This window comes from Corvus brachyrhynchos, unplaced genomic scaffold, assembly GCF_000691975.1.
Source record: "Corvus brachyrhynchos isolate BGI_N302 unplaced genomic scaffold, ASM69197v1 scaffold28, whole genome shotgun sequence".
NCBI classification, from domain to species: Eukaryota; Metazoa; Chordata; class Aves; order Passeriformes; family Corvidae; genus Corvus; species Corvus brachyrhynchos.
The window spans coordinates 4,486,968-4,500,401 of NW_008246058.1; the positions used below are offsets into that span (position 1 = coordinate 4,486,968).

General features: G+C 42.7%; 1 protein-coding gene across 1 annotated transcript in view; it reads left to right on the plus strand.

The window, feature by feature from the left end:
* HAS2 (hyaluronan synthase 2) overlaps positions 1–13,434 on the plus strand; it is a 19,765-nt gene that overhangs the window by 1,314 nt on the left and 5,017 nt on the right. The window contains exons 2-3 of the mRNA XM_008642621.2: positions 8,044–8,670; positions 13,211–13,312. Coding sequence (XP_008640843.1) covers positions 8,044–8,670; positions 13,211–13,312 — 729 coding nt within the window. The remainder of the gene's footprint in view (positions 1–8,043; positions 8,671–13,210; positions 13,313–13,434) is intronic.

Consider the following 13,434-nt stretch of genomic DNA (forward strand, 5'->3'; position numbering starts at 1 on the left):
TGGCCGCGGCGCCGGGCCGGGGTTCCCCCGCGCCGTGTGCAGCCCGCGGCGAGTGCGGGGCCCCGGTGCGTCCTGCCCGGCTGCAGAGCCCTCTGTCCCCAGCAGTCCTGTCCGGCATCTCTTGGAGTGTCGGTTCGTGTCTCGGGCACCCGGCCGAGAGCCGGCTTGTCAGAGCCTCGCCAGACTCTATGGCAACGCTGGCAGAAGTGGGCATTGGCCCTTGGGAGAGCATTTACCCCAGTTCCCTGCCCCGAGAGGACCCCACTGTAGTACAGCACTCCTGATGGGTGTTGTCTTAGTCTAGAGAAGATGGAGAGGGGATCTCATTAATGCATATAAATATCTCAGAGGTGGGTGCCAGGATGATGGTGCTAGACTCTTTTCGGTGGTGTGCAGCGACAGGACGAGGAGCATTGGCCTTAAACTAAAACACAAGAAGTTTCACCTCATAGCAGGAAGACCTTCTTTATGTTGAGGGTGGCAGAGCACCAAACAGGCTGTCCAGGGAGGTCATGGAGTCTCTCTCTCTGGAGGCATTCCAAACCCACCTGGCCATGTTCTTGTGTCACCTGCTCCAGGTGCCTGGGCAAGGGGTTGGACTCCGCAATCTCAGAGGTCCCTTCGAACTCTAAGGGTTCCGTGATTCTTGCAGGGCTGCAGTGACCCCACATCTTAGGGCACAGCTGCTCCTCCGTGTTTCACTCAGCTTCGTAGTTTTCTTCCTTTGGGTACCCATGCACTTTTTTGAAGGCATACGTTGTGTGTAACATGGATGCCTTGGGCGTTCTTCTGAGGACTGGATAAGGGTGATAAATCTTTCTTATCCTGCATGCAAGCATAGAAATACCTGGGTAAAGGTTTTCCTAGTAGGAAGAGCAGCTCTACTGGATTTAATGGAGTTTTCCCGGCAAGTTCACTAGCAAGAACTCAAGTCTTCATATTTGTAGCATGAAAGCACATTGGCTTCATTTTGTTGCTATTCAAGATTAGTGTATAGAGCAGCAAAGTATTCCTCCATTCCATGTAGTGCAACTTAGTCAAACAAGGTATGACCTATGCTTTATAAACAAATTACAAGATAATAAGCTGTGAACACCAAATAAATATTTATTTGATGGATTAAGGCATGAAATAGTCAGGTTTGTGCCAAAAGCATCCATGGACTTCATAACCAGCAACCAGAAAACATTTCTAAACTAGATTTTTGTTTAACCACAATCCAAAATATCTGAGTATAAATGTGTTTTACTTCTGGTTTTGTTTCTTGGAGCATTTGTCTGGAGATTATTTTGGTTGGTTTTTTTGTTTGGTTTTTTTGGGGTTTTTTTTTTGGTTAATTCAGCAACTAGTGTATTATTGTGTACATTAGGGTCCAATCCAACCAGCAGCCATAAAATTCATTCCACATTGGTTATTCAAACCTGTAAGAGATTAAATTTGGGCAGTTTAGTGGGAAACACACATTGAACAAATAGGAGATTCTTGATTTGTTGATCAAAGTCTGTGCATACAGATAGAGTTTGACATCATCAGTAATCCTGTTCTTTACTTTAAATTTAACCTCAGAGTTAACTTTAGTCTCATGTGAGCCCTTTCCAGAAGATCAATAGCATAACAAAATCTGGAAGTTATAAATAACAAAAGTTCCAGATAGAGTAATTGTGCTGTAGTAAAGGTGTACAGATGGAGCATAACCTTTCAGCTTCCTTTCTGCAGGCTGTAGAATAGAAGAGGGAGTCTGGACAGCTATCTTATGCTTGTAATTAATGCGTACCTAGAATCATTCATACTCCAATGATATATGATTTAATTTGTCACCAAAATAAGGCTAATAATGAATTTAAATATTGTCTGAGAAATTGTAAGCCTCAAACACCATGTACTCACAGAGAGAGTGTGTGTAGGGCCAGACACAGTGTGTGCAGGCACACAGGCACTCACACATGCACTCAGACACACTTGTGTCATCAAAGCAGCTGCTCTGGGGCAGCCAGTGCTATTATTCTCATAGGCAAGGAGGTGGGCATTAAGGCTTATAAAGATTACATTCTTCCTTTGGTTGTGTGTAAAACAGCCCTTGGTGGCTGTATGCACTTAGAGCTGTGTGTGCTGGCTTTTATGGTGCCCACCTCACTGATCTCAGGCATCCTGCTGAGTTGGAGTTGCATGTTTGTTACAGACAAATCTCCACTGACTCTACCCTCAGGTGGATATAGGCAAGGAAAATAGCAAGGGGTGTGTTGGTTTTTGTTGGAGTTTTTTGACTAAAAGCAGTTATATGGAACTAGAGAACAGGTGGATATCATATCACATCAAAAAGAGTAACCTAAGCCTTATGAAGGGTTTTATAGACCTCCAAAAATTTCTTGCATGATCATGATTCGCATTTTACAGGTGAGGAAGCTGAGACAGAGAGAGGTGAATTCACTTATCTAAGATCACCCAACAGGTGAATGACAACACTAGGAAGCAAATGCAAATTGTCTAGGCCCTGATCCACTCTTAGATTCCCTAATGTAAGAAATGCAGTGGTTAAGCATTAACCCATCTGTTATAAGGAAGGTTAATCTCTACAATAAATTTGTCAAACATATACATGCATTTTAATCTCAAGTGTCCCAGAAACAGCAGCTTTTCAGAGAAAGATTTTTTTACACCTTTACTACAGAACTGCAAGATAAATTATCCACTGATTTCCCTCTTCAGCAAAATACCTAAGTGCACACTTATCTTTAATGACACACTTACATGCTTTGCTTCATTCAAAGCCTCAGCACTAAGGTTCAGTAGATATTCAAGAATTCAGCTTTGATACAGGCATATAAAAATGAGATGTTTTCAAAGGTTTTCTGTGCTCAGCACTTCTGGTTTCCACAAAGGTTCCAGACAAATCTGATCTGCAGATCTCATATGTGAGGTTGATTTGTGTTATCAATTTATTTTCAATACAGAGTGTGCTGCTGAAGCTGCAGCTACAAGTGTCCTCCCTTCAACCAAATTGCTTGAGCTTCTATTGCTGAGCAATAACTGAACACTCAAATTGGATTCCTCTTGAATGAAACTAATTGCAAGATGTACCTCTGGAGGACGCTTTTCAGGTTTTTAGTCCATTGGGTCCAACTATACTTAGTTCAAACAAAACAAAACATATGGAGGGTGCAGTCAGGCCCTCAGCACCAGGTGTTCCTCTTTGCAGACCTGTTTGTGTTGTATTGCACTATTTGCTGATGTGGCCACAGCCCTTGATGTCTAGAGAGAGGCACAGCTTTTTGTAACCTTTAAAAATGAAGGGGACTGCGGTGGGTTGACCCTGGCTGGCTGCATGGTACCATCCCAGCTGCTCTATCACTCCCCTCCTTAGCAGGATGTAGATGCAGAAAATAAGATGGAAAAGCACCTGGTAGGTTGAGATAAAGGCAACTTAATAAAGCAAAGGCTGTGCATTGAAGCAAAGGAAAACAAAAGATTTATCCTCTACCTCTCATCAGCAGGTGATGTTCAGCCACTTCCCAGGAAGTAGGGCTTCAGTACACCAGCAGTTGCTCTGAAAAACAAATATGCATCATAACAAATGCTTCCCCCTCCTCCTCTGTTTAGCTTTTGTATCTGAGTAGATGTCATATGGTATGGAATATTCCTTTGGTCAGTTTGGGTCAGCTGTCCTGGTTATGTCGCCTCCCAGGACTTTGCCCACCTGTAGCATACTGGGAGAAAATGTTGGAGAGACATCCTGGACACTGTGGGAGCACTGCTCAGCAGTAGCCAAAACACTGCTGTGTTCTCAACACCTTCCCAGCTACCAATACGAAGTACACCTCTTGAAGGGCTATGGGAAAAAGTAATTCTATCTCAGCCAGGCCCAATACAGGGACAAAATAAGCACATTTGTGACCGAGCCTTTATTACTGGTTCCTGGATAAATACTGGCTTTTGTGGCTTATGGTTAGTGTTTTTTTAAATGTCTTCAGATGTTTGGAATTAATAAGTGCTAATTCTTTCAAACAACCTTCCAAATCATTACAGTATGTACAAACTTTCTGTGTCTCCCCCTCTTGCTTTTTAATCTTCTGGGGAAAAGCTACCCAGAATTACTATGTGGCAATGTTTGAGTGTTGCATGAGAGGGGATTTCTGAAAGAGATGATGTAGTGAGATGCATCCCATGTGTTACAAGCAAACCTGACTTCAGTTTGACCCCCATCAGTCACTGGTTCCATGTCCTGTATCAATTGACGCCAGGCACCACCTGATTGCTTCCTTTGTCCTCATAGCAGCTACACAATAGAGGGTGCAGAATTGAACAGGCTGCAGATAATATTGATATCTGCTGGCACCAGTGCACGTTGGTTTTCTGGATATCTATTTCTCCCTATTCTGTATTAGTAACGAAATAAGCTTTTTCTTTCTCTTTGCCTCCTGACTTCATAAAGGGATGAACTATCTTAAGGTCCTGTTATTCTTGGAGATGCATGAACACTGATTAATAGCCATGTGGATGAACTCTGCCACAGGATATTGGAGGAGGGAAAATTGGTACATTACCATGGAGGTCACCAGTATTCTTTCCTGAGTAAAGACCCAATTCAAAACAGGACATAAGAATCTGCTGAATTTCAATCAAGTGTCTAGATCTTATTAAAATTAGATCTATGTACCATAGCTACAGTAAATGCTAGCCTAAATATTTTTCAGAATAGAGAAAACTGAAGCATATTTTGCTATGTTCATCTAATTTGAGATCTAAGGCATTATTCAGTCTGAGAAAGGAGTGTGATCTCTAGTGCTACAGTTAATACCCAAATCATTAGATGTACCATGTAGGTATCAGTCATTTGTTAACCTGATTTTTTTCATTAAAGCACTGTTAGAATACTACAACTTTTATTTATGCCAGTTGTTAATAGTAATGTAGAGTAAATTCACCTTCATCACAAAGGAGAAATACTCTTTTTGTATATATATTTGGCTTTATCAGGATGCCAAGAGACACAATGCCAAACAGTTCACCAGGTGGACTCTGATGTCAAGTACATGCAAGGGTTCATTTCTTGGTCATGCTTTCCCATAGGAGCCTCCAAAGAAAGGCACTCCTTGCCTCCTACTGTACAGTCACTACAAGGCACTGCTTGGTGAATCAAAACGTGTGACTCAATCAGCAGCAGCCTACACAGCATTAGGATTTAGCATATGGCTTTCACATTTCATTTCTACTAGATGGGCTGGTGAGCACTGCTCAGCTCCATCCCTGAAAGGAAAGAGCTGCTCAGTAGCAGACTTTGAAGACTCTTAACATACGCTCACTTTGGCCATGCAAACCTTGGATCTGCTTGCTGGAAACTGCATAAAACTCATACTAGGTTCAGCACCACGGGGTTGGGTGAAGGTGCCTGTAAGGGATTTAGGTGCCTATAAAGGATTTAGGTGCACAAATTGCAGGATAGAATTGTTGTATTTCACTGTGTCAGGCCAGGCTAGACGCTCATAACAGCACTGTCTGCTCTTAAAGTCTCTGATGCAGCTGCTGCCTAGCCTAGCTAGTATTTGACTCAGCAGCTCATTTTTGGTCCCAGACTTGGACAAGCATAATTTCCTTTTAACTTCTTGGCTTAATTATTGGAGATGGGTGGAGAATTTTTGGCTTCTTTACCATTGTTTGGGCATGTTGAAGTTGATAAAGATCATTTCTGCTGGGCAAGCTATCAATACCTCGTGTTAAATCTTGAGAATATTGAGCAACTTTTCCAGTTCCCCTGAGATTCAGTCAATTAAAAGACAATACATAAAACCCTCAATTGCACATACAAAGGGGAAAATTTCTTTGATGAAAGCCAGGAATTTAGATCAAAACACTGTTTATTTTCCTAAGGTTGACAGTGAAAGGAAAAAAAGTTATTTTATTAACACCAGAAATTAATTTCTTTATCTTAAAAGACTGGATTTTTGCAATGGAGAGGATCTGTGCTGTAATGACAAAGTCAGAGAATTTGGGTTGTTTTTTTTTCCTTTTGTGCAGAAGCACTTCATAGGTAGAGCAAAACAATAGCAAATGAATGTAAAAGATGCCTGCTACAGGATATAGTCATTCAAATGTAGCCACTCCAGATCTTAATGCAAATCCTATTTATTTCAGCCATATAATTCTCAATGTAAGCAGACGTTAGGACCCCAAATGGGAAAGCAGAGTACAAGTGCACCATTAATGAGACATTTTCCTTGATGTTTGTGACATTTTGCATGCTTGAGGGATTAGTAAACACACAGGCTATTTTACTTCGAGGGAATCAAGAGGGGATCCATTACTTAATCTGTTTTCTAAAGCAAGTCTATTTTGGGCACTGAGTTTCAGTTCACCCATAGTGGTGGTAAGCATAAGCTGTCTTTTATTAGGCGTCTTTATGACCCTCGCTGTTAAAGATTTTCAGACAGGCCAGAGCAGGGAGGGTCCCTTTTGCTGGTGGATGATTACAGCACCTGTCAGATCCCAGCCTTAAGTATTCAAGGAAGTCCTAGAGATAGGGTCCGATTTCTTTAACAGTGCCTCCAAATATACATTTAAGAGGCTTCCTCCTGTCTTGAAATTTAAGACCCTAAATAGCCAGTGGAAAAAAGCAAAGTCTTTGTAACCTCAAACTTCATGCTTGCCTAGTTTATTTTTATGTTGTAAGTGATTCTGTGTTGGCTTTTTTGTTCCGAGCCTGTAACTTTTCAGACATATATATAGTTGATGACAGCTATGCTGCTGCATCTTGGTAATAATTTTTCAAGGAAGAGTTAAAAACATATATGATGTAAGGAAGTCCTGTTCCAGCTTCAGCTTTGGCCAACAGATGGTGAAACAAACATGAGCAGCAGATGAGTGAGATGATAACAGTAGGGAAAATATGAATAATAGCAAGAAAACACAAATATTAAGTCCATTACTCTGAGAGGACCTAATTCAGCAAAATATTCAAGCATTGCAACACACTTGCTGGGTTAGCCTTAAACAGACGTATCTGTTTTATGTCTTTCACATAAAATGCTTCTATTGACAGAAAATGTTGTCATTAACCTCCTGTAATTCTGAGAAAGCTGTTGCATAAAATGGTTAATGTGATTGTCAAAAAAAGCAGTTAGGTACCAATATATTCCACCTGCCTGCCTGTCCGTACTGTTTGTTTCAAGAATGCCAGAGCACCCTCCATGCCAGCCAGTTCCTCCATAGCCCAGAGTTTAGGTTAGAAGATTTTACAGCCAGGTAACTTAAATATGTAGAAGTGGTCAGAATCAGCTGATGTCATAGTGAATTTCTGAGTCCAGGGTGGAGTGTTGGCTTTGTTAAATTTATGCATATTTTTGCCACAGACTTAATCTCAGTCAAGCTTTAGCCCCTATGCACACATGCTCACATGTGCATATATCTATGTACACAAATGTATGAATAATACATTTTTGCAATGGTATTGAGAATACCTTTTAAAGCAGATGTCTGATTATATAAATATAAATTATAAATATAGTTAGACATCTGTTTTAAAAATTATAAATACATTCAGGCATCTGTTTTAAGAATGTCTTTCCAATATTTTTGCAAACATAACTAAGCGACAGAAACAATTCAGGGTGGGATGCAGTCATGACATGGATGGGGGATGAGGAGGGGCTGCCCAGACATTCAGCTGTTCCTCTCTCCTGTGACTGTATGAAGCGAGTGGTGGCCCAAAAGCCCCTTCTCCAACCTCCTCAGGATAATATGACAGAGTGTCTTATCCAACCAGTCCAGGCTGCCAAAATAAGATCCTGACACAGATAGCACCTTCTGTGAGGACATTACAAATAGCAGAAAACATCTCTGCTACATTAAGTCTGTTTAGGTCGTACCTTACATGGAGGAAGTACTTCAAATAGAGGTTAAGTTGAGCAAGGGGATACAGCGACTCCATGAGCCAGAAGCTCAGGGTGTATCTGTTGATGCTGAGATCTGTGTTGCAGCCACATGTACCCCTTATGATGCCTTATATCAGCAAGTGGTGGCTCTGCTAATGGTTTCCCTCCTTCTTTGCAGATGTATTGTGAGAGGTTTATATGTATCCTGAGAATACTTGGAACCACACTCTTCGGGGTGTCCCTCCTGCTGGGAATCACCGCTGCTTACATTGTGGGCTACCAGTTCATCCAAACAGACAACTACTACTTCTCCTTTGGACTCTATGGTGCTATCCTGGCATCACATCTCATTATCCAAAGCCTGTTTGCCTACCTAGAGCACAGGAAAATGAAACGGTCGCTAGAGACTCCAATCAAACTGAACAAAACAGTTGCCCTTTGTATTGCTGCCTATCAAGAAGATCCTGACTACTTAAGAAAATGTTTACTTTCTGTAAAAAGATTGACCTACCCTGGAATTAAAGTTGTTATGGTCATTGATGGGAACTCAGAAGATGACGTTTACATGATGGACATTTTCACTGAAATCATGGGTAGGGACAGTTGTGCCACTTATATCTGGAGTAATAACTTCCACGACAAAGGTCCGGGTGAGACAGAGGAGTCTCACAGAGAGAGCATGCAACACGTATCTCAGCTGGTCCTGTCCAACAAAAGTGTTTGCATCATGCAGAAATGGGGTGGAAAAAGAGAAGTAATGTACACAGCATTCAAAGCACTGGGGAGAAGCGTGGATTATGTACAGGTAGGTATTAGAGCACCAGGTCAGTGCCAATTCAAACACACTTTGAAAGAAAGCAGCTTTTGTATATTTTGTGCAGCATGTTAGAGGCCATCCTAGTCCCTGATGAACACAGTGCTCCTTTCAGTCTGTTTGGAAACAGCTTGACCGTTAAAAGGGTATTTTGCTACCTTTTAAAATGGCCAGTCTATCTTTGACTGTTTTAAATCTGTGAACCAGCTACTGGAGAAATCTGAAATCCTTTCCCCGCCTTCAGTACTTCCCCCTCATCCAAATGGTTTTGCTTCAGGCAAAGCCAGTGACCTCCTGAAAGCCCCATCTCTGCTCCTGTAGGTGAGGGTCTGGGGTGAGGCTTTATTTTGTGTTTGTTAGTGGCTCCATATGCAAGCCCATAAGACAGGTATTTGTTCTCACTAGGGAATATCTTGGAGAAGTGGTGAAGTCTGTAAAAAAGATGGGGATCTATTTTAAAGGCTTTGAAGGCCATGTGGGTATTCAATAAAAGGGTCAATGTGTAGATTTGAAAGAAAATTTCTTCAGCTAAAGCTTGAAGGAGCTTTTGCTTCATTACTAACAGCTGCATTACCTCACTCTCTGCAACTTGGCCTTTAAGGCCCTTATGACACACTACTCACTTAAAAATGAATTAGGCTGGGTCCTCTCTCCCTGTTTCCAAAGCAGCAGAGACATATTTCTTTCCAGCTGCCTTGGATCCCCTGAAAGATTGTCTATGTTTTTTACATGGAAGCACTCTTCGCTCCTGCAAACAGCCCTGCTAACTGTGGGAAGGGGAAGAGGTCATGTGTGGAGGAAGGCAGGTGGGTTCAGATACTCTGGCTGGACACTGAGGACCCTTCCTTAGCAATCCAGGCCAACAAGGCTCATTTGACTAATCCCACTGAATAGGAGATGATTTTCCTAATGAACCACCTTCAGTTCTTCCTAGCTTCTCCCACACTCAGAGCAACCAGCAGTCTCCTGCAGTGGAGCAGCAGCTCCCCGAGAGGTGCTCTCTGCTGGCTCAGGGCAACTGCATGGCTGAGCCACATGTGTTTCTGGGGCCTGTGCCCAGCCTTGTGTGGGTGTGTGTGCACACTCTGCACAGCACAGCATCCACGTGCAGTGTCCAAGGATCTGGAGAGGCTGCCAGTAGCTGGGCTGAGAGCAGCAAGTCTTCCATGCACATGAGGAGCAGAAACTGATGAGTGCCAGGAACCACTCTGTTATTGGAGCTGGAAGAATAAGGCCAAGATTTAAAACCCATCCTCTACCACTTCCCAAACTGAAACTGATTTATTCTTTGAAAACAATGGGCTTAAGCTCTCCATTGTCTGTTCTTTGGTTTTGTGCTGTGAGGAACTATGATGGGATAAAAATGCTGATTTTCTTTATTAGCATGGGTTTATAATCACTTCACACAGACATACCAGATTGCAGAGAAAGAAGGCAGAGAAGAAGCAGATTCATTGCAAGTTTCCTCCCTCAGTTCAGGTCTTGTATTTTTCAGGGAACCTGGAAAAAGCGTTTCTATTTCAACAGTCATAGCATAAACTCAGAAAATAGAAGAAGTATTTCTGTTCAGTTAACAGTCCTGACCTGGCTCAGAAGTTCTAATGAATTTGCCAGAGACTGTAATGCTGCTGTGAGCACAGTCTGCAGTAGTGACTGATGCCACAGTTACATCTACAGTCACATCTTTAGTAGAAATGCAGCCCCTTGGTGGCCCTGGCTACTACAGAGTCATAAAAAAAATGCAGCTAAAACGTGGCTCTGTTTTATGAATTAATAAAGGTTGAGATATTTCAAACGGTTTTTTTGGGTGACCCAGGGTAAATTACTTTAAACAAGCCCAATATTTCAAGGGCTAAGTAATCTGCAGCAATGATTATGCATTTAAAAAAGTGGCCAGTCCAGCACCACTGCCCAGCCCCCAAAACTGTAGGCCTTATAGTTCTTAAAAGACACCCTGGAATTATTAACAGGCAACCATAAACTGTCAGACCAGTGCAGATAATGAGCTGTTAGTCATTAGTGGTGTCTCATTAAATACTCAAAACTGCTGTGAAGGCTTATTTCCATCCTAGAGGAGTTGAGGAGTGTGCAGGTAATCAGGTGGAGGAGTTAAACTGGCAGGTATCATCAGTGCAGAGTTGTGAGGTAACCAGGGTGCAATTCATCTTGGCTTGATGGAGGTGCCTGTGTGGACAGTCCAGTGCAGTCTGAACTCAGAGCAACTTGGGTAAACTGTCACTGCCTACAGCAAGGAACTGAACAGCTCCCTTAAGGTCAATTGTCCCTTTCATGTAATCCAATTCTGTGACCCAAGGCAGTGATATTTGGGTCACTCGGCCCTTATGTGGAAGGATGACAAATTGTTTCCTGGGCTATCCTGGGCACCCCCTGGCTAGGCAGGTGTCAGCGTGTTTTATTTGGGCTCCTAAGCCAAATAAGTCTGTGTTTCTCTGGATATATCCTCTGTTCACCTGCAAAAACCTCATCCAGATGGAAAATGATGGCTTGTTAGATTTGTCCCAGAAACACAGACATATCCACTGTGCTGGCATGCCCAGGACGTGTGACGGTATTTTGTTAAAAAAACCAGTGTTTTCAGGATTCCTCATCTCTAATATATTAGTGATGTGGCTCATGGGCAGGTCTTTCTGCCGTAGGTAGATGCATCTGATGGGGTGGGAGCTGCTCAAGTGCCAGGTGCTGGAGGGAAAGCAGAGGGGCTGGGAGGCAGCTGATCCCAGCCCACTGCTCATGGTCACAAGAAATGGCATGCCTGTCACTGCCTGAGCACCCTGGGAATTCAGCAAACCCCAAATTCCCTGTGCAAAACACTCAGCAACAGGTTTGTCCATGAAGACCCAGGTAAAAATACAAGCATTGTTTCCCCTCTTCGGTAGAATTGTTTTGCTCCGTTTCTATCACTCAGTGCTGCCACTGATGACAGCTTTCCACTAAAGCTGGAGTCACACCTTGGCCAGGTTACAAAGACTTTGTGGGATGAGGCCTTTGAGGAGAGGAGATGGATGCATCAAGTTAGTGGGAGCTGGACACGCTTGTGGCTTTTCTCCTGATGGGGATATGAGAGTTTTCATCACCTTTCTCCTCTTGGCCCCCTCTGAGTGAGCATGGAGGGGGAGCATGCTGGCAGACTCCCAGCTGCATCCCAAGATATGCAGTCCAACTATCCTGGGTAACCTCTCCTCTTGAGTCTGGTCCAGAGCAGAGTCCCAGTGCTCTCCTCCCCCTTCATAGAGCAGACATAAAGGTTACCTCTCCCCTGGAGTGAGAGGGCTTAGGTTGAATTGAAAGTTTGCATGAAAGGACACCAAAATTAGGATACATGTGACAAAGCCTCAGCAGAATCTGTCTTAATATGCTGTTTATGCAGAGCTACTGACTTGCTCCTACTGACCCCATCTGAAGTCACAGGAATGCAATGTGGGGACAAACTGGAAGCAGTATGAGAATTTGTAGGGTGGGATTCAGCTGGTCAGAGGGGTGTTTCTGGGACAGTCTCTGCTCCAGTTCCTGGGTGTCTGTGAAATGAGTTCACACACCGTGTGTCCAGTTCGTCAGCTGCAACAACTGCAACAAGGAGACACCCTCTTGTTTTAAACAGGCCGCAGCCCAAGTCATTCTCCTCAGAGCAAACGAAAGCAATGCCAGCTGCCTCACAGACCAGCCAGCCTGTCTGAGCCCTCCTCCTACTCTCCAGGGGAAAGCCAATTTCCTAATGTACACAGTGCTTAGTTGACTAGGAGTGTTTGTATAGCTGAAATGCCTTGTATGTGATCTACTTCTGCCTTGGTCTTGTGGAGTACTGAACTTCAGGACTCACGCCTTCTGGCCTTACCTATTTTTTTATAAGAATGCCAGAGAAAAATAGCAAATAATTTCTCTAAGTCAAATGTCAAATCCCTGCACTACTAATAACACATCATGCATCTAAAATTAAAAATTAGTTTGTTCTGAAATACAGGATACATATTTTACATGAATTGTTAAAGCCTTCCATGAGTGAAAGAACTATTAGGTTTCTTCCCAGACTCCTACTCGACTTTTTTTCTTTTTTATAACAAGTGCCTGGGATTTAACTCCTCACTCCTTCCCTCATATGGCAGTGGGAAATATTGGACGAGCGTGCTCCAACTGTGCAGCTGATGCAGGGAAACCCTATGTCAGAGCACAACAGGAATCTGCCACACCCACAAACACCTTCTTACTCTGCAGTGCCCCATATCTTATTCAAAGTAGCCAGCCCAGTGTGCCAGTAAAACAAATGGAGCTGATACAGAGGAGAGGATTGTTTGTGTGCACAGCCTTAATAAGCTCTGTGTTTTGTGCAGCACTATGCCTTGCTGCCTGGTACAAGTGATCTTTAACAGAAATATCAGTGCAGACTTCAAAGTCAGATTTAATTGCATTCAGGAGAATATGCATTTAGAGTCATTATAACCACTTGCATGATTTTTATTTTCTTCTCTAGTATGCTCCTTAACCCATTTTTTTTCTTGTTTTTTCTTACTTATAGGTCTGTGATTCAGATACAATGCTTGATCCAGCCTCATCAGTGGAGATGGTAAAAGTTTTAGAAGAAGATCCAATGGTTGGAGGAGTTGGAGGTGATGTGCAGGTGAGTACAACAATTTTCTGATTAACAGAGGTGTTTCAGCAGCTATTTGCATTGCAACAGATTTCTCTGTCTGGAATAGCATTAAATATAATTTATGTTTCTGTTCTATATATATATATATA